Source organism: Crassostrea angulata, chromosome 1 (genome assembly GCF_025612915.1).
Source record: "Crassostrea angulata isolate pt1a10 chromosome 1, ASM2561291v2, whole genome shotgun sequence".
NCBI classification, from domain to species: Eukaryota; Metazoa; Mollusca; class Bivalvia; order Ostreida; family Ostreidae; genus Magallana; species Magallana angulata.
This window is the reverse complement of record NC_069111.1, coordinates 53,732,504-53,757,517: the sequence shown is the minus strand read 5'-3', so window position 1 is coordinate 53,757,517 and position 25,014 is coordinate 53,732,504. Positions and strand designations below refer to the sequence as shown.

The 25,014-nt window shown below is 36.2% G+C and overlaps 3 protein-coding genes across 4 annotated transcripts in view; all 3 read right to left on the bottom strand.

The window, feature by feature from the left end:
• LOC128183392 (F-box only protein 43-like) lies at positions 1-5,261 on the bottom strand. Its single transcript, XM_052852411.1, has 5 exons — positions 4,888-5,261; positions 2,874-3,586; positions 1,456-1,552; positions 1,075-1,227; positions 1-958 (listed from the first exon to the last, which is right to left on the bottom strand). The coding sequence occupies exons 2-5, from the start codon at positions 3,584-3,586 to the stop codon at positions 707-709; spliced, it is 1,215 nt and encodes a 404-aa protein (XP_052708371.1). The 5' UTR covers positions 4,888-5,261; the 3' UTR covers positions 1-706.
• A 3,575-nt stretch (positions 5,262-8,836) lies between these two features.
• LOC128183610 (tetratricopeptide repeat protein 32-like) lies at positions 8,837-11,530 on the bottom strand. 2 transcript variants are annotated; one of them, XM_052852738.1, is made up of 3 exons: positions 11,367-11,530; positions 10,126-10,283; positions 8,837-9,498 (listed from the first exon to the last, which is right to left on the bottom strand). In XM_052852738.1, exons 1-3 carry the CDS (start codon positions 11,492-11,494, stop codon positions 9,371-9,373), a joined length of 414 nt encoding a protein of 137 aa, XP_052708698.1. In that variant the 5' UTR covers positions 11,495-11,530; the 3' UTR covers positions 8,837-9,370. The 2 variants fall into 2 exon arrangements, with proteins under 2 accessions (XP_052708698.1, XP_052708766.1); XM_052852806.1 differs by having other exon boundaries at positions 11,261-11,398.
• Positions 11,531-12,833: 1,303 nt separating this feature from the next.
• The window catches only part of LOC128183312 (uncharacterized), a 30,788-nt gene continuing 18,607 nt past the window's right edge, over positions 12,834-25,014 (bottom strand). The window contains exons 19-23 of the mRNA XM_052852306.1: positions 19,377-19,418; positions 19,160-19,210; positions 17,884-18,056; positions 15,810-15,932; positions 12,834-13,031 (exon numbers count right to left, since the gene is read on the bottom strand). Of these exons, the coding sequence (XP_052708266.1) occupies positions 12,918-13,031; positions 15,810-15,932; positions 17,884-18,056; positions 19,160-19,210; positions 19,377-19,418 (503 nt within the window). The 3' untranslated portion in view covers positions 12,834-12,917. The remainder of the gene's footprint in view (positions 13,032-15,809; positions 15,933-17,883; positions 18,057-19,159; positions 19,211-19,376; positions 19,419-25,014) is intronic.

The window sequence follows — 25,014 nt, the reverse complement described above, 5'->3', positions numbered from 1 at the left end:
TTTTTTTTAAATGTAAAGATATAAATTTATTCAAAATATAATTTTTGAACATGCACATCACATTTTGCATAAAGTTCATTTTGGAGCAACAAAGTAAATCAATCTGTTTATTAAAGACATGCCTGTTAATACAATTTGCTGATTATCTTAGAATATAAATGCTGCAAAATTTCAATATTTTATGTCGGCTTGTGAAGAGAATTTTAGTATAATTACTGTTAAAATACAAATGGGCTTAAAATCGGGAAAATACTAAATAATTCATAATTGAACTTATTCGTAATAGTGAAAGTAGTAAAATACAATTAAAAAATGATATATAGGCTAAAAAAACATTTTGAAAAAAATAATCAAATTATATATATTAAAATATAAGAAATCATCAAACTCTAAAAACACTTGTTCATTTCCTGAACACTTAAGATAAATGAACACATCAAAAATATGAACAATTGAACACAATTGGTGGATTTTGATTTAAGATGGCATTAGCCTTGTAAAGATGGCTGAAACCTTGTGGTTACATAGCTGCCTTCTGATAGCTGATTCGTTGAACTTGGCAGTGGTAGAAAGTTCACATCTTGGTGTCCCGTATTGGACACTGGCTTTGGGACTAGGGCACCACCAGGTGGCACTACTCAAGGAGGGGACGAGTCTCCTTTGTCTCAGTTGAAGGTCACTGACCGGGAGGGTCATGTTATCTGTGCTATAAGCGCCTCAGATTCTGCTTTCCACGTTTTCCACCTATTTTTGAGTCTTTACTTCGTTTGACTTTGCTCACTGTTAATTGAACGCAGGGTCTGCTTTGGTGGAATGGGTGAAAGCACTTGACACAGTAATCGAATTGGCACTTGTCTGACTGGCACACACCCCTCTCTTCCACAGGGTACACAATGGCAGCTTGTTGGCACATGGGACATTTGGTCATTTTCTCCTCATTTTTCAGAGTTCCAGCAGTCTGAAATAAAAAGTTATGAAATTTTAAAATAAGTCTCTAATGTCAATAAGGAGAATTTGACGTTAAAATGAATGGGATGAATCATGATATGTAGGTATTTGTGTCTATAGACTGACCTGTACAAAGAGATCCCTCTGGGTGCCAATGGAGCAGGGTGGGGGGACTCGTTCTTGCACTGCCTGGACAGTACTCAGCGTGGTCTGCTCCCCTACTGTGAGGCCTCTCCCCACTAAGTCCAAGTCTTGGGGCACTTTGTGACTCTCATTTTCCTGCAAGTGATTGAAAGGAGGTCATGATATGTGCATCATCCAATAACATGTTTCATAAAGTGTAAATGTTAATTGTTAATGTAGTTTAAAGAAACTATAATTTATTTAGTCTTATATTCATTTTCTATTTTCAGTTAAAATGTTCATGTTTTTTTCTCAAATGGAAGAAATAATATCTGTTTAATGCCTTAATTTTTTTTAGATAGCACAATGCTTCTAATTTTTTACCTTGTCTCTCAATTTCAACAATCTTAGCCTTTTTGTTGGCTTCTTTACTGCCCAGCGGCTGCACACAGATCGCCATGTTTTGTCAACTCTGCACATCCTAAAATATTGACAATGAAATGAAGATATGTGAATTGACTTCAAATCTTGATGTTGCTTGAGAGAAGTTCAGGCACTGAATGGAGAAAAACTGTCCTGATGAATTGTTTTATACCAAACTTGGCATGATGAAGTGATTGGACCATTAGGGGCAGCCTCATCAATAGCAGTGTGGCAGCAACTTTTTATTGATTTGGCATTGACAGAGTCATCAATGCCAGGTTCAACACTACGTATAGAGAATCTGTGTGAGGGCTGGGGGGCATGGGTTTACTGTTAGACCATCAGACTTTTCTGGGCCTTGGTGTTTGTTTCACACCCTGGGGGTGTATGTTTACAGCCCAGTGTTGGGGGCTGGATTAGCACAGTAACAAATCATGGACAGTGATGATGAGTATTACCCAGTGTCAGTACTTCTGTACATATTTGTGAGGTCACAACTGACCAGTTTCACAAACAATCACAGGGCCAGCCGAGGGATAATCCCCCCAGGCCTGATCCAACACAACAGATCCCCCAAGCTGTCGATAGACTCTTGGCCACTTGATCACAATAACTGGATTTGTACTGCGCATACTAAGTCATCATTTTAATCCAGCAAATATTTGGGGGAAATATGTGATTTTTACACAAACACAGGATTAGGTATTTAGAGAACATAGACTAAATCCATCAGTAGCTAGCCTGAATGAGTCCTGATAATTCCTATTGAAACACCATTTGAGCTTGGACTCAACTTGATTTCTTTTTATATATATATCAATTTAGGATTATGGAAATCAAAAAAGTTTACCATTTCGTCTTCTCCATACGTTTATCCATTTTTTGTTGATTGTATCATGATCAACAGGTGAACGGTGGACACAGTGAAAGAGTGGATGAATCAGAATACAGGACCCGGTTTAATATTATCAAGTAGTAATTTGGTAGAATTATACAACTGAACTCTTTGATGAAATGACCAAGACAAAAAACCCCATAAACTCTGTTAGCATAAATTATTCTTGATCAAGTTGATCTACACTGCTAGCCTCTTATTTCAATTATTAGAAACCTATTCAGCCTTTTACAGTTCAGTGATCAGGAGGCAAGGCAAGTCATATTTTATGAAGAATAAAAACGAAAAGTTGGAAATTTGCAACACAAAGCAACATTTTAAATGCCCTAAATCTTATTTATATATTCCCATGCCTAGTTTTTGTTAATTTTAAGTTACAAATTTTTTGAAAATTAAATCACCAACATCATGCCTGTAAACGATTTGCATGCATATTCACAATATCTCATTATATATTTCTTTTACTTGTATTACATGTACTAACCTGCGGATATCTGAAGCCTGGAGATAACTGACAATTTTCTCTATGATAATCCCCATCCCTCTGTGGTCAAGTTCATGAATCAAGTCTACTTTCTCCAGCCCCATCTTTCTGCCAATCATTCTGTCGGGTACTTTGGGCATGCACTGCTTTAACACTGCATCAAATCTGTCTGTCAAATTTGAACAAGATGTTTGAGTTCTCGAGGACGAAGAAGGGGCAGATGAGGTTTCAGACTCCTCAATAAGCATGTCCTCAGCCTCATCCTCCAAACTGTAGTGAGGAATGGGACTCTCAGTCTTGTTGGGGGAGAACTTCTCAAACACTTGTTCCTCTTCAGGAATTTCGAAGTCCAGTGTGTGAACACCGAGGGAGAACCTGGGCACATGTTTGTCTGTCTGTAGTGATCCGCTGATCTTAACGGTCGGTGTGGGACTCGGGCTCAGATCCAGACCGGTCAGTCGGAAGCTGGTGAAGCTGCCCCTGCTTGCTGTTGGTGTCACGTGACAGGTGTCATCTCCAGCACTGCTGCTACAGAGGGAGTCCCCATACCCACTATCGTTGGGGGACCAGGCACTGGTCGACAGGGACCGAGGGGGGAGATCATCACTAAGTTTACTGTGTACGACTGGTGTACTTGTGCTAAATGCTCTTCCCTTTTCATTGAAGCCACTCAAATCTGGACACTGTTCTAGTTTATGATGCTCAAAATCCATCTGAAAAAAAACCAACAAAAACAATAACATATCAGTGAATAAAAACATTTTGGGCTTGTGGGATTAAAAATTTATTAATGTAATATATCAGTATAAGCACACAATGAAATGCCCAAAACAGTACCTGTCCCTTTTCCCAATAAAATAGAAATCAGTAGATCCTATTATCATTTATAAAGAAAGGTTGTTAATCCAGTATCACTCTCAAAGAATGAGGGAGATAAGATTATTAAAAGTTTTATTGTCATTATATAAACAATGGTATCTGCAATTTTTATTGCTGCAGGGGATTTTTTTTGTTCTGGATTGTTTATTTTTTAAGAGATAATTATTTAATAATAAGATCAAAACTGGAAATTTGTACCCTGGGGCAATAAAATTCATATCACATGTGAGGATTGCTGTACAACCAGGGGAATTAATAGACTTCTAATGAAGTGTTTTCTTAGATCAAAGGCTTCAGCTTGTTGTAAAAACTGCCAAAGCTGTCACCTGTCTTATCAGCTTGGAATCCTACCATGGTTTCAATCCACTTCAACTGGAGGTGTTTTACAGTTTATTTAACACCTAATTTTCATTCAAATGTACATAAATTGATTGTTTGGATTTTAAGCTGTTAGTTTTTTGCATATTAAATAAATAATGTTCAGATAATTAGTAGGCATACATTACATGTAAAGCGTTGACTCAGTTTCTCTCAGCATGATCAGAATGTTGATCATGGTGATAACAATTATAAAATAATTCATATCAACTTTATTAAGAAAAATAAAATTTTGACAATTAAAAAAAAAAAGAAATCAATTTCGATTATAAATATAAGTATAAATAATTATAAAAAAAAATGACTAGTAAGCATTTTATTATATTTATTTTATATGATTGAAAATTTAAAAGTTATGTTGTGTCATGAATCATAAAAATGATATTATTTGATTAAAATTATTACAATACGGACATAATTGTATGTTAATCATTTAAAAGACAATTTTATAAAAATCAATGTTGCATGGAATACCCGACGGTTATGTCATTTTGTGGCGCGTGGATTTCAAAAAGAACATGTCCTTTATGTTGAGAATTTTTGTTATGATGAATGAGAAATATAAATAGAACATTTACTTACAACTTATAATATATTTTTTATACTAGAAATATTATTTGGTAATACTTAATTTTTTTTTTATATAAACCATAAACACGTTTACCATCCGGCTTAGTCGTTCGACAGGCGGGAAGCCTTCCTTGTCAAATATAAATAAGTCAATGCCGGAGAATTAATAAATGTCAGATTATCTTACCTTTCTGACGTAAATCACTTTCTCATTTCAATTTTTTAACTCTCTTGTGTTCAATTCTTCCACAATATATAAAGTTTCGTGATGAAAACTTGGACAAATATCTACTCGGTCTCTGTGTGTTTTTCACTCACTTGGCAAATGTTTCAAATGATTCGCCAAAATGTCGTTGACCAATCAAAACAATGCCGGATCACCTCTTGACTTTTCGATGCGATCCTACGAAGAAAGGTATAACGGAAGTTCGCAGAATGTTTACAAGATAGAATTTCGTCACTTCCTCCAGCAATTTCACATGGCGTTTCATGTTAGAACTGGAGAAGATTAAATCTTTAATGCCTTTGAATCTCATAACAAGATATTTTTTTTGCAAATAGGTAAGCGTCAGGGTTTTTAGATGTGTGTATTGTATAAATTTAACATGTTGTTTCACAGGTGTATCGCCCTAAGCATGAAAAATCATGTTCCAGTACATCATCCTCTTATATAGTTCATCTATAAACAAATTAATCTTTAAATTATTTCTGTGATGTCGTTTTACTCTGTTTATTTTGAAATCTTTAAAATGAATATATGATATATATGTTTTTGAAGAATATGTTAATATTCATCTGATAAATGCACATTTACACTCCTTTGCTTTCTATTTAGTAATTTACAATGACTCAAATGTAGTGCCAAAATAAATACAGTGTCAGTCTTTTAACAGTTTGGAATAGGATAAAGGTTTTGCGGTGCTGTAATAGTTCACGGGTGTTGTTTTGAGATCTATTTTTTGGCCGAAGTACACCATATACCTGCTGACATTAATGCAATATTATACATATATTACATGGCTTCGAGGGCGACATACCAAAATATTTGCCCCGAGGTGACAGGAAAGCCCTGGAGTGTTATGTCACCAGATGCCAAAGGCAGAGGGCGACATAACACTCCCGGGCTTTCCTGCCAACGAGGGACAAATATTCTGGTATTGTTACATGAGAAGACATGAAATATATGTTATATAACATTTTTAAACAAATCAAACTCAATTTATCAACATATTTATTTAATTTACAAGAGTATTTAATGGCACATGCTCATATTTAGTCAATGTACGTACAATGTAAAACGTCAAGTAATACGCTGATCATTGATTCTTAATCAATAATAATGATAGTTCCTCTAAATTTAGATGAACAAACCGCAGACGTTGGTCTGACAAGTTTAAAATTTGCTGATCTGTTTACGTTCGCTTAGCAACTGGCTCGTTGAATTTCGAACCCGACGTAATTAATATGTAGAATTCTTGCACGCGATGGTGATATTACAGTTTTGGGAGGGCAATATAACTATTTCCTGTGAAATATAACTGTTTCCGGGAGGGCAATATAACTGTTTCCGGTGTGATTCAGCAATTTTCAGGGCATAGTAATAAAATCATCTCATTTGTGACATAACGAGAAAACTTATTCAAAAATGTTATATATTGCTATATTTATTTTGCTCCAAATCACGCTGATGCACAGAGTGCATGTATATTAGGTAAGGAAGAAATGTTTTAATACAGTATGAGTTAGAGAAAAATCTTTGTTTTAAGAGGTACGCAAATTGTGGCTACAATCATTTGACACACCAGCTGGATAAATTGTTGGCATTATGTTAAGCAATGAAGAGAAATGCAGATGTAATGGTAACAAATCATAAGATCAATGTTTTCAATCAGAAAGAATGAAGTGAGCAAGACTAATGTTACTGAATACTAAACAACAAGAATGGAAACATGGAAAATAATTCATTTTTCAACACATAACCTGTTTTAGAATTTCAGTAAAACATGGTTATAACGAACACACTTAGGTATTATGAACTGATGCATGCAGCGAAGTGATTCTCCAATCTAATTAAAATTAGAACTTCCATCTGCTCCCCGGTTTTAGATGTTGTGTGTTGAAAACCGGGAAGCGGATGGAAGTTCTAATTTTAATTAGATTGAGTGATTTTCATTCCATATGACTTAGTTACACGTTTTAAACTTGATGGATATAACGAATTATGCTTATAACAAAGTAAAATCGCCCGTCCGTGGCACTTCATTATACGCATGTTTTACTGTATACCGGGTATGTTTTTTAAATAAGGTTATGCCCAGGCCTGTATAATGAACAAATGCCCGAGAATTTTTAATAATTTTCTTGCAGGTCCATTAAACTGTTAATTAAGAATGTCTAGTTTTGAATTATAGTATTGGCGAAAAAATGTTTACATAATTATGGAGATAAAATAATTGATTTATTATTAAACTGGCAAAAAGCTGAAACTGATATACATGTACATAACTTTTCATTCTCTGACCATGACAGCTTGCAACCAGTATGGAACAGTCAAAAGATTCTAGCAATACAGATCCAAGGAAACAACAGACTATGATCTATATATGTGGAGGTAACTTTTATTTTTTATACTTTTAAACTATTCATGACATGTTTAAAAAATTAGATGACAGTGAACACCACTGTCATCTAATTTTTCATCAAATTAAACTAATTAAAAGGATAAATTTGTATCTGATACTTGTACTACCAAAATGATTGGTACTATAAAACGACATTCATTTTTTCTCATTTTTATTTAATGCTCTAAGCTTTATTATACATATATAAAGTTGCATATATCTGGTTGAATAGTGAACAAACATATGCAATCATCAACTTGGTTTGATTTTAACAGTAATAGTTCTTTGTTGTCTATTCATTTGCAATTTCAGAATGCCACCAAGAAAATGAAATTAAAGCTAGAGATCCAATCCGATGTAGGGAGTGTGGTTACAGAATCATGTACAAAAAGAGGACAAAAAGAAGTATCCTTCTCACCAATTTCAATAGAATAGATGTTGATGTGTGTTTGAGATCAAAATTTATTTATAATGTTTCAGATCCCAGCTTTCTATATCATAATTTGGTTTCTAAATTTTCCAATAGCTTTTTTTTCACGGTGTTTCACTATGTCTTGCCCAAAGAATTGCTTTTTTTTTCATAGTTTCATTCAATACATTTTCTTTTAGGGTCAATTCACATGCACAACTTGTGTGTGCTTTCCATGGAACACTGATTTCTACTTCATGTATTACTGATGTACTAAGCAACAGTTCCCAAGTGCTAAAACGGTGCAATTTACAGCGCTGAAAACTTGTGCTAGTTTAAGACTACCTGTGATTAACCTTATCTGTTGAAAGCATTGTGTAAGAAATAAGATTCTCTAGACAATTTACTTCTTATGTCATTGCTGTTCTTCTCTAAACATGCCAACTGACCTCAAAAAATGAAGTATATTTTAATTCACATGCAGATTGAGAGTCTCAATTTTTACATATTAACAAAGCAAGCTGCTTCACTTTGCAGGGCTTTTAATGTTCTTTAAAAGAGGCAAGTAAATTGATGATGTCTGTTGTCAAACATCTGAGGATTTCTTGGGATATAATTTTTTGTAAGTAATGTGTTAGGAAATCAGGTTAATTAGTCCAAAACTAGCAAAAGTTAATTTTTTAGCACAGTACATCACAATTTTTTTGGTATGCGAAACACTGTAGTTCTAAGGCATGTCAATCGAAATTTTTCCTGTAGATCCACAGATCTGCAGCACTTTCACAAACTCATACAGGAACACACCTGTGCCACTTCTCAGTCAATTGGCCATTCCCAAATTGCCCAGAAACACCGTATGTTGTAGTTGAGCATGTTTTTATAATATAAAATGCTTTATGTATTAATAGAAAAATCATTTCTTCTTCATTTATTACAAGACTTAAAAAGTTGATCTCTTTGTTTCAAGACCAATTTTGAATGAGTAGATGAGAGAGGGATTTTTCTGCTAATGACAACTGACAAAATATGTTTCTTAAAACTAGATGCCTTTTTTATAAAAAATTTCCTTAACTTGATTCAGTGATTGTTTTCGACGCCAGGTGAGAAAAGAAGACATGTGTTCTGTGTATCATTGTGTTCCATCGTCCAGCCAGTTCAGTAAAGAACTACCCATTATTTGTGCAGCTGTATCATAAACACAAACATTTCTGAGATCAGTTTCAGGCTGTGCAATAAGCCATTGCATCACCTTGTTTTCACATATTAAAATATAAATACATATCTTTTTGTGTTTTTATATTTTTTATTTATCATACTTAACGAAGAATTGAAAGGAAAATATATTTTGCTAGTAAAATTTCAACAGAATGAAAGAGGACAGCAAAACAGCTTGAATCTGTGATGACAGCAATTCAAGTAGCAAGAATGTGAGGCAGTGGTCATAAAAGGTTTTCAACACCTCAGATACAAGGACATCTTATAAGTATTATCAGTACTTTTAGTTAGTTTAGAATCACACAGGTGGATTTAAAATATTCAATAAATAAACCCTTTACTGAGTGACCTGTTATGCATAGAAGTACACATAGGATGTGCAGAATTTTAATGTAAAGGCCTCAGTAACAGTATGTGGTGCATCTTCACCAGCCTCTTTTCAGTTTAATCTCTCTGTCCTGTTGAGCGCACAGTAGACCAGTTTGCGCTGGTTCAAAACTGGGATCTAATGACAGGGCTTTCTTCATGTCCATTATAGCATCATCAAATTTACCTTTAAAAGAAATATCTGTAAAAGTTTTTCATTGATTGACAGAAATCTTTTATGATAAGAAAAATAACAATACTGGGAAATAAAATATGCAGTAAAATTGTATATAATGCCAATAAATTATAAGGTATAGAAAATTCTTGTAAGGGTATTGCTTACATACAAAACAATTGCTTGATACCTTATTATCATTAAAAACCTTAACTTTATACTGTTTCAATATTAATTAACAATATTTAACTTCGAAACAGGCTTCAAGCAATCGTAGAAATAGAAATAGGAAATGCTGGATCAAGTCTGGACTACAATCACAGAGCAAGGGAGGATTCTGGGCACTAGATTTTAAACATTTTTTGGGGTCACAAGACATGATTTGAATAGGCCGCAGACGATGCCTGTATAAGCCTTATACTTGATCTGGTTATGGCAACGTTTATCCTTGGACAGTGCTGTCATATAGTTTATCAGTTATAGTTTGATACCGTTCATTGAGTTTGACTCGAAATGATCTGATATGGACAAGTTCCCTTGTTCAAACAAGCCGTCATCGCCCATAGTTGAGTGAGAGCTTGTTTTTAATTATAATCTGTCTATATTTCTCTCAAGATAATTCAACAGAAGATCACATACTCAGCCTGTATAAAACCGTCCCACGGTTATAGTAAGTGATGCAGGAACTGGTATTAAGTTTCAAACTCTCTGTGTAGTCAGTGATGGCACCGTCAAAGTCTACTGCTTTGTATTTCAGGAATCCTCTGTTGTTGAAGGCCAAAGCTAACTTCTCGGACCTAAAATTGTAATCTCAGCGAGATTCGTCGAGACTGAAAATTTTTTGACGGACGTCTCTTCCGAATCTCAGACCAGTGCCACACAAAGTGATTCGGGAAAATTTGCCCCAACTTCGGCCGGTTGTTATGTTAGAAATACGCTGAATTAAATCATCTGCTCGCTTCAACTTTTTACTTTGAACATCCCTTTAACTCCCTATCAACAAAAAATGTTAGGTTCCTACCGTTAAAAGATTTATATCCCACAAAATATGAACTTGTTTATTTTTCAATTCATTTCCACACTCATTCACATCTCCAATGCTGAAGAGTTCCAGTCAAGGTCACAAATAGCCTGTTTCAGAATATGTCGTACTCAAAGGTTTCAACCTTATCATTTTATGAATATTTCATTATAAAATTAAAAGGTTTAGTTATAAATACCGGATATTCCCTTTTTATTTATTATAAATTCCATATTTTATTTTTTTTGGCAAATAACTCGACATCTAAATGCATTTATAAAGTTTATGTTTGCCCTTTTATAGTTTTCTATGTAAAACTACGAATACGACATATTTTGAAACAGTCTATTTATGACCTTGACTGGAACTCTTCAGCATTGGAGATGTTAATGAGTGTGGAAATGAATTGAAAAATAAACAAGTTCATATTTTGTGGGATATAAATCTTTTAACGGTAGGAACCTAACATTTTTTGTTGATAGGGAGTTAAAGGGATGTTCAAAGTAAAAAGTTGAAGCGAGCAGATGATTTAATTCAGCGTATTTCTAACATAACAACCGGCCGAAGTTGGGGCAAATTTTCCCGAATCACTTTGTGTGGCACTGGTCTGAGATTCGGAAGAGACGTCCATCAAAAAATTTTCAGTCTCGACGAATCTCGCTGAGATTACTAAAATTGTAACCAGCTGGTATTCCAAATTAATGTAAACAATCATTCCTAATTACCTAAAACTGAATCATACGTTTTCCCTACCATATGAAATACCTTTCTCTGTTACCAAGAATGATAAACAGGTTCATCACGAGGAAATTCGAGTTATGTGATTAAATTGACTCCTATGTATACGGTATTAACTCACAAAGACTGTCGATTTGGACATGCCAAGGCTCGGTTAATAAACTCTGTGTATAAATCGGACGCTATAAGATTGTTGGAGTTTGATTCGTGTGATTTTGCCTCCTCAAATATCCTCTCGGCCTCCTCCATCTGTTAGCTGTCATCACGCATGAGTTGTCGTTCGTTATTTAAAAAAAAAAGGGGGCGGTTTAAGAATGTTTACAGCACGTGTACAGTGATATAAGTTAAAACTTAAGTCACACTATAATGAATTCAGCTTGCAGTACACAAGAATTAAAAAGAAAAGAAATTCAAGACCAATGTGAAGATTACGGGGGGGGGGGGGGGGGTGGTCAGTGAACATGTACTCGTGATACTGTTAATCGGTCATTAGATTAGACTGTCTAGACAACAGTAAATATGTTCATCCTGATTTAACTGTTTACATATACATAAATAACCAAATTTAATTAATAACTTTACAATCAATTTTTATTAAATTTTAAACAATTCCTTGCTATCAGAAAATACGCGATGTGGTATGTTTTAAAAGAGGTATGACGTTTTAGGTTGGACGTAATTTTAGGTGTACTGTAAATCATAAAAACAATGAGAGAGAGAGAGAGAGAGAGAGAGAGAGAGAGAGAGAGAGAGAGAGAGAATGTCGGCAGCGGGCGGCAGCACAATATGAAATTTAAACAGGTACATATAACATAAAGCATCTGAAGATTTGGAAAAAACTAAATTCACAATAGATAACATTGATAGTTCGGAAACTAATTCATAAAAATATCTGCTGGAACATAACACTTCCATTATCTTGCCGAATCCTTCGTTGCTCGAATCTATCGCGCATCATTTAGATATTTACTGATATAATAATACTTACATATAGTATCTGAATCAACAGCTATGTCACAGAAATATTCGTAGAAGTTTACGAAGTGGAATCATTTTGTTTCAGTTCGATGTGCAAAATGGAGGATTTAAGTTGATGCCAATGACAGCTAGACTGAATCCGTGATCAACAAATCTGTCAATACCTTGAAGCCTATCAATCATACATGAAATGGCCGTCTAATCTAGTTAACATAGTGGGAGGGCTAATCAAAAATACGTACACAGTCGGTATACATCGCATTAATTTATGCACAGACATTAATTTCATTGATATCTGATGCTATTAAAACAATCACGAGATGATGTGTTCATATTTTAGTTGACAAGTCTAGGACACTTATGGATAAACAATGGCACAAAGGGTTCCACAAAACGATTCTTGGTGACCTCGTATCTTCGTTCACGACGTTAGGGTTATATAGTTTGACTCCGTTAGGGTTATATAGTTTGACTCCGTTAGGGTTATATAGTTTGACTCCGTTTCTTTATGACTCTCTGTTCTACTCCTTTGCTTGTTTTTAAGAAAGACATGGAAACAGATGAAAATGCATTAATCATCTTTTACGTAAAACAAAAACAAAATCCAATACAATTTTTTTTAAGTTTTAATTTTTAAAATTATGATTATTTCCCAGGAAAATGAAACAGAGGCTCTATATTTCTAAGCTCAGACTTAGAATGTAATAGCGTAGTAGTTAGAGATCGAATGGGTGAAAGTGTCTGTCGGCGATGGATTTCGGGGGATTTCCACAATTTCAAATTTGCCGCCACATTCCTGAGTCGCAATCTGAAAGTATAATTTGATTAGATTTTCGATACTGGCTCAACTCGATCCATTAATCACCTTTGGAAATTCAGTTTTGCCGACGGTTTTATTGCATGAGCCATAGGTTTCCGACGATGCTTTTCATATGAGAAATGAAAATTCCAAAATTGAAAATTGATTAAATGTTCATACCACATGAATTAACAACATTAAACAATTTTTCACATATATCGCACTGCATCTGAAAGAATATTCTTTAAAAAAAAAATGGGGGGGGGTCATCTTATGGGGAGAATGATAATTAAAAAAAACCCAGAAAAATATGAAACGATATTAATCCCCTTGTGATTATACATTTACAGAATGATGGAAGATATGAGGATTGATTCCCCCAAGAAAAAAAATGAAAAAATCATAGCTTCCGAAAGCACGCCTGAGATTTTTTTTTTTTTTTGGGGGGGGGGGGGGTGGTTGGTAACTGCAGGCCTAGGCTTTAGCTGCTGGTCTAAAAAAAAAATCGGACGGACGACCTGGGAGCTACAGTGACGTCCATAGTAAAAAAAAAATACACTCTGCAGTTTACGGTGCAGGTGCGCTAGTTTTGGTCTGATTAACCTTATCCCCGAACACATTCTATACAAACATTTAATTCCAAAAAAATCCTCGGACATTTTACTGGTTGATTCTCCGAACGCCTACTGCCCAATTATCATTATTAAATTATACTGGGCAATTATGGGGCCTTCTAAAGGGGCACGGGTAGACTTTACCTGTGTTTCCTTGAATGAAAAATAATATAACAGTTTGTCATTTTTGTTGAATTTTGAATGTCTTTATAATATGATTAAAATTGTTGCATAAATATAAAAATAAAATATTGAATCAATTTTAATATGTTTATTTAATTTATTAGCACTTCATATAATTTAAAACAATAAAATAATGTTTTAAAATTGCATAACATTTTATATACAATTTTCTTTTTATTTTGACACATTGCATTGTTTTATAACAAACTCATAAATACATGGTTGTCTCTGATTTTAATTTATACTTTATAATATAAGGTTTTATTTTTATTTTGTTAAGATGTAAATGTAAAAATGAAGAAAGATATTTAATTTTTATTATTTTTTGGTAATATTTAATGATTATTTTATTTCACCGAAATAAAATTTTTAAATTAAAAATAAGACAATGTCGTCTACCTGTGTCCCAAAGTATATACAGGTAAAGTCTACCTGTGTCCCCTTAGAGGGTCCCATAATTGCCTTGACCAATTACTATTTTTAATTGAGGAGTAGGCGTTCGGAGAACACACCATTTTACTACAGATATGAAGTGAAGTGGTGCAGTTTGTTTACATGTAAAAAAGGCGACTCTCGATCTTGACGTAAATTTTAAATCCTTCAATTTCCGAGGTGGGTTAGCGTGTTTAAGAGAACGTTTGAGACAAGTAAAGTACCGATATCAATATAGTAGTAAATTGACTAAAGAATTTTATGGTTTTTATTTTTTCCACAGAATTTGTGTGAAAATAAGGTTATTGAGTCCAAAATTAGCACAATTATTTATGCGCCGTAAATAGTATTTTTTTTTTTTACTGTGGGAGGTATTTTAGCTTCCGAATTTTTTTTTTCAAACCGGGAGCTACAGACCTGCAGCTGGGGGGGGGGGGGGGGGGGGTGTAAATCTTCATATTTCCCGAACATTCATGAGATAATTTTGCATACAATTAGAACCATTTTAACAAGGCCTTGGACTTTCAGTATAGGACGTAGCTATCTAATTTCTTGCGTCAAAACACGTTAAAAATGACGCTGGTTTCAAGCGAAATATACACCGGCTGCGTAGTCTTGGCTCAAAAGCCAGACAAATCTTGTTGATTTCAAAGAGCCATGGCTGAGTGGCCTACAATGATATAGACAAGCCTACGTCACATTGCGGTTTGTCCAAGCTCTTATTAAATGGTTCTATAGCAAACAACATAGGATTACACAATTTATGTCGAGTTTTAATATTTTTTCCAAGTTTTAAAACGCAAAAATGTGAGTATTTGATTTTATTTCTTTAATTTTTTTTAAACCAATCAGATGACGCTTTATAGAGAATTATCTCCACTGTAATTAAAGTATTATAAAAAAAATTGTATGATATGAAAACATTTAATTTAAAGACAAGCTATGGACATACCTGTGTAGTATGTGGCTATACTTTAACTGTCAGGTTTAGTAGCACTCACTTTTAAAGATGTAGTTGTACTCACTTAAACCGATGTAGTTTGACTCACTTTAACTGATGTGACTATACTCAATTCAACTGTACTCACTTAACTGATATAGGTCAGCCGACATTGTTTGATGTAGTTGTACAAACTTTAACCGATGTAGTTTGACGCACTTTAATTGATGTAACTGTACTCACTTTAATTGATGTAACTGTACACACTTTAACTGATGTAACTGCACTTAATTAAATTGTACTCAATTAAGTGATATAGGTCTGCTGACATTATTTTATGTAGTTGTACTCACTTCAACCGACGAGTTTGACTTTCTGTAACTGATGTAACTGTACTGAATTTCACAGATGTAACTTTACTCAATTTAACTGTAGTCACTTAACTGATATAGGTCAGCCGACATTATTTTATGTAGTTGTTCTAAATTGAACCGATGTAGTTTGACTCACTTTAACTGATGTTACTGTACTCAATTTAACTGATATAGGTCTGCTAACATTACTGTATGTAGTTATGACCGATGTAGTTGTACTTACATGTATGTATAGTGCACTCACCTTAACAGATGTAGCGTTACACCCTACATATACTCCCGCCAGACCGTCTGAAGGGTATCCTCCATTCCTGAAGGTCGCCACCGCACTGTAGAGGTTACTGGTTACGTCACAGAAATCACTGACCTGTAACAGATGTCACCACGTGAGCATGGACTGTATTACAACATTCCTTGTCCACTTCATCCAAGAAGATGTTTATCTCTTTTATCGGTTAACAAGTATGCTAGATTATATGAGTCATATACTTGTAATTAAAGAAAAACTAAGATGCCATTAGTTTATTATAAATAATTTCCTTTTAAACTGCCTTTGGTAAAATCTAATTTCTTATATCAAGAAGAAATAAATGATTGTACCTTGACTAGAATTTTATTCACAAGAATAAACAAGAGGCCAATAGGCCTTAACGGTCACCTGAGTAGCATATAACCCATAGTGGCATACACAAACTTGTCGAGGAGTCTCATATATTCATTTAATTGGGTTTCATTCTGGAGTAGAAAAATTATAAATTTGTAATGACGACCACCTCCCTGCCTGAAATCTTTCAAAAAGAACTATGAAACCTATTATTTTGGCGAAAAACTTAAAGATCTGGTCTACAAAATTATGAATTCAGTTTTCCTTTCAGGTGTGTGGGAGTAAAGAAGATATTTTTTTAACATTATATGCATTAACACCTATACATCCATTATGGCCTTGCCCTAGAGTCAAAACTCATACTCTTAGTAGAGGACTTCCTGGTAAACATAATTATGAAGTCATTTTTTCATACAGATGTGTGAAAATAGAGAAGAAATACAGGGGCCATGAATTTCACAATTTAGGTCGAGGAGTAAGTGGACATCATAACCATGTATTCAGTTTTTTGCCCACATGTTTGGGAGTAAAGAAGAAGATTTTTTAAGATTTAATGCATTTTTAATATATGGCCATATTGGCCCCACCCTAGAGCCTGAACCCCTGACCCAGGGGCCATGAATGTCACAATTTTGGTTAAGGGCTTCATTTACATCATAATCAAGCATTTAGGTTTTAACAAATATATCTGGGAGTAGACAAGAAGGTTTTCTAAGATTTAATACATTTTTACTATATGGCCATATTGGCCCCATCCTAGAGCCTGAACCCCTGACACAGGGGTCATGAATTTCACAATTTTGGTAGAGGGCTTCTTGGATATCATAATCATGCATTTAGTTTTTAACAAATGTATATGGGAGTAAAGAAGAAGATTTTCTAAGATTTAATACATTTTTACTATATGGCCATATTGGCCCCACCCTAGAACCAGAACCCCTGACCCAGGGGCCATGAATTTCACAATTTAGGTAGAGGGCTTCATGGACATCATAACAAAGCAACTAGTTTTTTCATCACATGTGTGGGAGTAGAGAAGGTGCTTTTTGAAAATTTGGCTTTTTTTGCATATTTGACCCCATTTGTGATGCCCCGGCGGTGGTAGAGCCACGAATTTCACAATTTAGATTCTTCTTACCATAGAAATGCCTCACACCAAAAATGGTAATTAGCCTTGTAGTTTTTAAGAAGAAGTTCAAAATGTAAAATTGTTAACGCACGTCGCACGACGACGGACGAAAACGGATAGCAATAGGTCACCTGAGTTTACTCAGGTGACCTAAAAAGTAATATGAATGTCTAAGGAGAAAATTGTGGAGAATATATCATAAAAATCAATTTTGCCAATTCATTGTAGGTAAGATTTAAAATTTTTTGTTTACCAACATTATTTATCATTTTCCCTGGATTAAGAAATACATAAAGATGTAACGACAGTCAATAATTTGTTAATGAAGCTGTTCTTAAATTCAATGCAATCAAATTTTTTTAAATTCATGATCAACACCAACATGATACTAAGTAGTTTAAATAGGCTACAGTGCTACATTTAATTGTTATAAAAACACATGATATAAAAAAATGAAATTGAGATTTCACAATTTTCAGTTTAAACTTAATCAAACGTTCTTTTCAGACAAAAGGTTAAATTTGTATTGTTTGACATTTCTTTTCAAAGAAAAAGTTTGTTTTAGATGTTTTAAAATGTGTGTACTTTACTCCCAGGTAGCCAGCTCTGTGATGTTACGTTAAACCCACAAAGGTCAGTTGTTATAAGGTCAGAAGCTGACCTTTGACCTGAACAATCTTGCCCTATCTGCGGATACATCTGTTGGAACTCTGCCAGGGCTTCCACGGTTTTTATTTTTGAACAATGATGCATCGGACCTACAAGAAAAGTAGAGTTAAACGAACATTTTGCTATATTAGCCGACAAAACACACACTAAATTTAAGGACCGTTTTACAATATTTGACCCAATGATTAATCAGATTGTTCACCGAATGGTTAACAAAAAGGCATGCTCTCGAGTACAAATTACAGTCACTTATTATAGGATGGTGACGGGCATAGTAGAACCATTTTAACATGGCCTTGGACTTTCAGTAGGATGTTGCGTCAAAACAAGTTAAAATTGACGCTGGTTTCAAGCAAAATAAACACCGATTACCTCAACTTTAAAGCTTGACAAATCGTGTTGATTTCAAAGAGTCATCATGACTGAATGGCCAGCAATGAAAAAAAAACCAGGCCTCAACACAATGCTCTTTTCCACAACTACCCAATGTCCAAGCTCTTGTTAAAACGGTTCTATATGTAGCAGAGACTAGACCACTTAGTCACATTACTGGATAACGCATACAGACGTCTAATGGATTCTCTATCTTTCTGTCTATACGTTTGCATGCGTTCGTTTTGCCCATTCTTTATTCGCGGCGAATATACTCAGTAATCAACATTGAAGAGAGCTCAGAAAATGTTTAAAACTTTTCACAGACGCCATTTGACGAGAAATTCTTATAAGTTCGGTAGATTTGCTTTTGAATGCTTTGTACGGAACTTCAGTGCTCGACCACTGCATCTGTTCAAGTTAAACACCGGACTAAATAACTGTGAGGCAACCGATTCCTACAACCACTATTTTTTTTGGGGAAATCCCTTATAAGCATTTTGTCGCCGTTTTTTCCGTAAGACATCCGGTTGCAATACAGTATCTAATGAGGTAAAGAGTGAAATACTGAATTTAATATTTTATTTTATATGAATCACCATATCGCAATCTTTTTGTGATCTTAAGTACGATGGCAGTTTGTCATGTACTCTGACAAGTGTTTATGTTGTTGAAATAATTTCTTTCAATCATATCAATTTACAGTGTGTAGAAAAACATATAATTAATTGAGACGAGCTTTATATTAAGAGGCCCATAGAGAAATGCTATTCATTTCAATATTGATTATTTTTTATGTTCAGTAGCACATATACTGTACCTGGGCTGGAGGTGGAGGACGTTGGCGTCTTTGTAGTAGTCGTGGAGATTACTGTAAGAACAGTACATGTATATATAATATCTAATTTTTCAACACTCTTACCTTAAGGTGAGTTGTTATTGAAGTGTAATATAAGTCTTAGCATTCTTTAATAACACATGTTGCAAACATACGGCATTGAACAAGGACAACTAAGAGAAAATGATTGTTTAGTTACCTTGATGGCAAGAACATGGATCTCCGCGATCTTGTAAAGACGCTGTAAAGGAAAGAAACACTTATTTATATGCTAGATATATCCAAGTATATATTTAAAGGTACATGATACAAATTTGGAGTATAAAATTCATAATGAAAATTGTTCTTAAAGATGAAAGTTTTCTATACAATATGATATATTTATACTTACATGTATACTGTTACAAGTTTATCAACTATTAAAAATAATTTATTGTGGTAGCTATACTTTTCCTAAAAATACATGTAAAGTCTGTGCTTCCCGTACTGAGGACCGTTTCCTTGTCTATGAGATCAGATCTCTTAATACTGTGGAATCATTAGATTTCGTGGTCGCTTAATTCGTCGGTACCTCTCATCCACGAATCAATGTCCTCCACGAATTAATAAATTATGGCAATATGTAAATTTTGAAGTTTGCTTTGTTTACATTCTATGCATTACATGCGGATTGAATAAACCCTATCGTTCGGGGTACGAAATTAAACGGTTTCCTTTTCTGAACATTCCCAAAATGCATTTTGCATTGTTTGATGTGTTGGCCATCAAATATTTCTAACTTTGAAAGGAGACTGAATTTTCTGGTGTTAATAGGCAAATATAACATTCTAATAATTTATTTTGGACGGAAAATTATATGACACTGAAGTAGCCAAAAGATCGGACCACGCAAATTTCATGTTTATTGAAATGAGAGTATTATTGGGCATTCAGAAGTTGGAGTTCTATTCGCTTTTCTCTATTCACTATTCGAATAGCGAATAGAATTCTGGAGTCGGTTCGCTATTCAAATTACCGTAAACATGCTAATAAACGTAAATTCAAAATTTCATATAAACTTCCCTTTTTAATTGAAAAAAATAGTTTCATAGTAAAAAATATTACTTGCTCACCTAACCTGAACATTGACATAATGAACACGGCCAGTAAGAGGCTTAGCTAGCCTGGCGAAAATGCGACATTTCGTATAATACAGTTATAATGGGATTTTTTCAAGGGGCTAGCTTACACCCTGTTTCCAATATTTGGACTTTCAAATTTCATGAGGATGGTGCCCCGGGACAGCTCAGTCGACCCGCAAAAGAAATTTGGTTTACACGCCCATTAACGGGCTTAGCTAGCCTGGCGAAAATGCGACATTTCGTATAATACAGTTATAACGGGATTTCTTTCAAGGGGCTGGCTTACACCCTGTATCCCAAACTTGGACCTTCATATTTTATGAGGATGTGGCCCGGGGACAGCCCAGTCGACCCTCAAATGGAATTGGGTTTACATGGTCAGTAAAAGGTCAAGCTAACCTGGCGAAAATGCGACATTTCGTATGATACAGTTATAACGGGATTTCTTTCAAGGGGCTGGCTAACACGCTGTATCCCAAACTTGGACCTTCATATTTCGTGAGGATGGGGCCCCGGGGAAGCCCAGTCGACCCTCATAAGGACATGGGTTTACACGGCCAGTAAAAGGCTTAGCTAGCCTGGCGAAAATGCGACATTTCGTATGATACAGTTATAACGGGATTTCTTTCAAGGGGCTGTCTAACACTCTGTATCCCATATTTGGACCTTCATATTTGTTGAGGATGGGTCCCCGGGACAGACCAGTCGACCCTCAAAAGGAATTGGGTTTACACGGTCAGTAAAAGGTTAAGCTAGTCTGGCGAAAATGCGACATTTCGTATAATACAGTTAAAATAGGATTTATTTCAAGGGGCTGGCTTACACCCTGTTTCCAATATTTGGACTTTCAAATTTCATGAGGATGGTGCCCCGGGACAGCTCAGTCGACCCGCAAAAGAAATTTGGTTTACACGCCCATTAACGGGCTTAGCTAGCCTGGCGAAAATGCGACATTTCGTATAATACAGTTATAACGGGATTTCTTTCAAGGGGCTGGCTAACACCCTGTATCCCAAACTTGGACCTTCATATTTTATGAGGATGTGGCCCGGGGACAGCCCAGTCGACCCTCAAAGGGAATTGGGTTTACATGGTCAGTAAAAGGTCAAGCTAACCTGGCGAAAAGGCGACAATTCGTAAATACAGTTATAATGGGATTTCTTTCAAAGGGCTGGCTAACACCGTGTATCCAATATTTAGACCCTCATATTTTATGAGGATGGGTCCCCGGGACCTCCCAGTCGACCCTCAAATGGAATTGGGTTTACACAGCCAGTAAGAGGCTGAGCTAGCCTGGCGAAATACAACATTTCGTATAATACAGTTAAAATATGATTTCTTTCAAGGGGCTGGCTTACACCCTGTTTCCAATATTTGGACTTTCATATTTCATAAGGATGGTGCCCCGGGGCAACCCAGTCGACCCGCAAAAGAAATTTGGTTTACACGCCCATTTACAGGCTTAGCTAGCCTGGCGAAAATGCGACATTTCGTATAATACAGTTATAACGGGATTTCTTTCAAGGGGCTGGCTAACACCCTGTATCCCATATTTGGACCTTCATATTTTATGAGGATGTGGCCCGGGGACAGCCCAGTCGGCCCTCAAATGGAATTGGGTTTACATGGTCAGTAAAAGGTCAAGCTAGCCTGGCGAAAATGCGACATTTCGTATAATACAGTTATAATGGGATTTCTTTCAAGGGGCTGGCTAACACCGTGTATCCCATATTTAGACCCTCATATTTTATGACGATGGGTCCCCGGGACATCCCAGTCGACCCTCAAAAGGAATTAGGTTTACACGGCCAGTAAGAGGCTTAGCTTGCCTGGCGAAATACAACATTTCGTATAATATGATTAAAATATGATTTCTTTCAAGGGGCTGGCTAACACCGTGTATTCAATATTTAGACCTTCATATTTTATGAAGATGGGGCCCGGGACAGCCCAGTCGACCCTCAAAAGGAATTGAGTTTACACGGCCATAAACAGACTTAGCTAGCCTGGCGAAAATGCAACATTTTGTATGATACAGTTTTAACGGGATTTCTTTCAAGGGACTGGCTAACACCGTGTATCCAATATTTAGATCTTCATATTTTATTAGGATTAATCCCCGGGAGAGCCCAGTCGACCCTCAAAAGGAATTGGGTATACACAGCCAGTAAGAGGCTTAGTTAGCCTGGCGAGAATGCGACATTTTGTATGATACAGTTAAAATACGATTTCTTTCAAGGGTCTGGCTAACACCCTGTATCCCATTATAAGACCATCATATTTTATGAGGATGGGGCCCGGGGACAGCCCAGTCGACCCTCAAAAGGAATTGGGTTTACACAGCCAGTAAGAGGTTAAGCTAGCCTGGCGAAAATGCGACATTTCGTATAATACAGTTATAATGAGATTTCTTTCAAGGGGCTGGCTAACACCCTGTATCCCATATTTGGACCTTCATTTTTTATGAGGATGGGTCCCTGGGACAGCCCTGTCGACCCTCAAAAGGAATTGGGTTTACACAGCCAGTAAGAGGCTTAGCTAGCCTGGGGAAAATGCGATATTTTGTATAATACAGTTAAAATACGATTTCTTTCAAGGGGCTGGCTAACACCCTGTCTCCCATACTTGGACCTTCATATTTTATGAGGATGGGGCCCGGGGACAGCCCAGTCGACCCTCAAATGAAATTGGGTTTACATGGTCAGTAAGAGGTTTAGCTAGCCTGGCGAAAAGGCGACATTTAGTAAATTACAGTTATAATGGGATTTCTTTCAAGGGGCTGGCTAACACCCTGTATCCCATATTTGGACCTTCATTTTTTATGAGGATGGGTCCCTTGGACAGCCCTGTCGACCCTCAAAAGGAATTGGGTTTACACGGCCAGTAAGAGGCTTAGCTAGCCTGGCGAAAATGCGACATTTTGTATAATACAGTAAAAATACGATTTCTTTCAAGGGGCTGGCTAACACCCTGTATCCCATACTTGGACCTTCATATTTTATGAGGATGGGGCCCGGGGACAGCCCAGTCGACCCTCAAAGGGAATTGGGTTTACATGGTCAGTAAGAGGCTTAGCTAGCCTGGCGAAAAGGCGACATTTAGTAAATTACAGTTATAATGGGATTTCTTTCAAGGGGCTGGCTAAAACCGTGTATCCAATATTTAGACCATCATATTTTATGACGATGGGTCCCCGGGACAGCTCAGTCGACCCTAAAAAAATTGGGTTTACACGGCCTGTAAGAGGCTTAGCTAGCCTGGCGAAATACAACATTTCGTATAATACAGTTAAAATATGATTTCTTTCAAGGGGCTGGCTAACACCGTGTATCCAATATTTAGACCTTCATATTTAATGAAGATGGGGCCCCGGGACAGCCCAGTCGACCCTCAAAAGGAATTGGGTTTACACGGCCATAAACAGACTTAGCATGCCTGGCGAAAATGCAACATTTCATTTGATACAGTTTTAACGGGGTTTCTTTCAAGGGGCTCGCTAACACCCTGTATCCCATATTTGGACCTTCATATTTGGTGAGGATGTGTCCCCGGGACAGCTCAGTCGACCCTCAAAAGGAATTGGGTATACACAGCCAGTGAGAGGCTTAGCTAGCCTGGCGAAAATGCAACATTTTGTATGATACAGTTTAAATACGATTTCTTTCAAGGGTCTGGCTTACACACTGTATCCAATATTTAGACCATTATATTTTATGAGGATGGGGCCAGTAAGAGGCTTAGCTTGCCTGGCGAAATACAACATTTCGTATAATACGATTAAAATATGATTTCTTTCAAGGGGCTGGCTAACACCGTGTATTCAATATTTAGACCTTCATATTTTATGAGGATGGGGCCCGGGACAGCCCAGTCGACCCTCAAAAGGAATTGGGTTTACACGGTTATAAACAGACTTAGCATGCCTGGCGAAAATGCAACATTTCATTTGATACAGTTTTAACGGGGTTTCTTTCAAGGGGCTCGCTAACACCCTGTATCCCATATTTGGACCTTCATATTTGGTGAGGATTGGTCCCTGGGACAGCTCAGTCGACCCTCAAAAGGAATTGGGTATACACAGCCAGTGAGAGGCTTAGCTAGCCTGGCGAAAATGCAACATTTTGTATGATACAAGTTAAATACGATTTCTTTCAAGGGTCTGGCTTACACACTGTATCCCATATTTAGACCATCATATTTTATGAGGATGGAGCCCGGGGACAGCCCAGTCGACCCTCAAAAGGAATTGGGTTTACACGGTCAGTAAGAGGCTTAGCTAGCCTGGCGAAATACAACATTTCGTATGATACAGTTAAAATATGATTTCTTTCAAGGGGCTGGCTTACACCGTGTATCTAATATTTAGATCTTCATATTTTATGAGGATGGGGCCCCGGGACAGCCCAGTCGACCCTCAAAAGGAATTGGGTTTACACGGCCATAAACAGACTTACCTAGCCTGGCGAAAATGCAACATTTCGTATGATACAGTTATAACGGAATTTCTTTCAAGGGGCTCGCTAACACCCTGTATCCCATATTTGGACCTTCATATTATGTGAGGATGGGCCCCGGGACAGTCCAGTCGACCCTCAAAAGGAATTGGGTTTACACGGTCAGTAAGAGGTTAAGCTAGCCTGGCGAAAATGCGACATTTCGTATAATACAGTTATAATGGGATTTCTTTCAATGGGGCTGGCTAACACCCTGTATCCC

What these genes read in the sequence shown, in the direction of transcription:
- LOC128183392 (XM_052852411.1), bottom strand. Translation starts at nt 3,586, where the DNA reads ATGGATTTTGAGCATCATAAACTAGAACAGTGTCCAGATTTGAGTGGC. An exon ending in CAGGCTTCAGATATCCGCAG is followed by an intron (nt 1,553 to 2,873) that starts GTTAGTACATGT and finishes TCAATATTTTAG; the next exon opens with GATGTGCAGAGTTGACAAAA. An exon ending in AGAGGGATCTCTTTGTACAG is followed by an intron (nt 959 to 1,074) that starts GTCAGTCTATAG and finishes TTTTTATTTCAG; the next exon opens with ACTGCTGGAACTCTGAAAAA.
- LOC128183610 (XM_052852738.1), bottom strand. Translation starts at nt 11,494, where the DNA reads ATGGAGGAGGCCGAGAGGATATTTGAGGAGGCAAAATCACACGAATCA. An exon ending in TGTCCAAATCGACAGTCTTT is followed by an intron (nt 10,284 to 11,366) that starts GTGAGTTAATAC and finishes TTACAATTTTAG; the next exon opens with GTCCGAGAAGTTAGCTTTGG. An exon ending in GACGGTTTTATACAGGCTGA is followed by an intron (nt 9,499 to 10,125) that starts GTATGTGATCTT and finishes TTTCTTTTAAAG; the next exon opens with GTAAATTTGATGATGCTATA.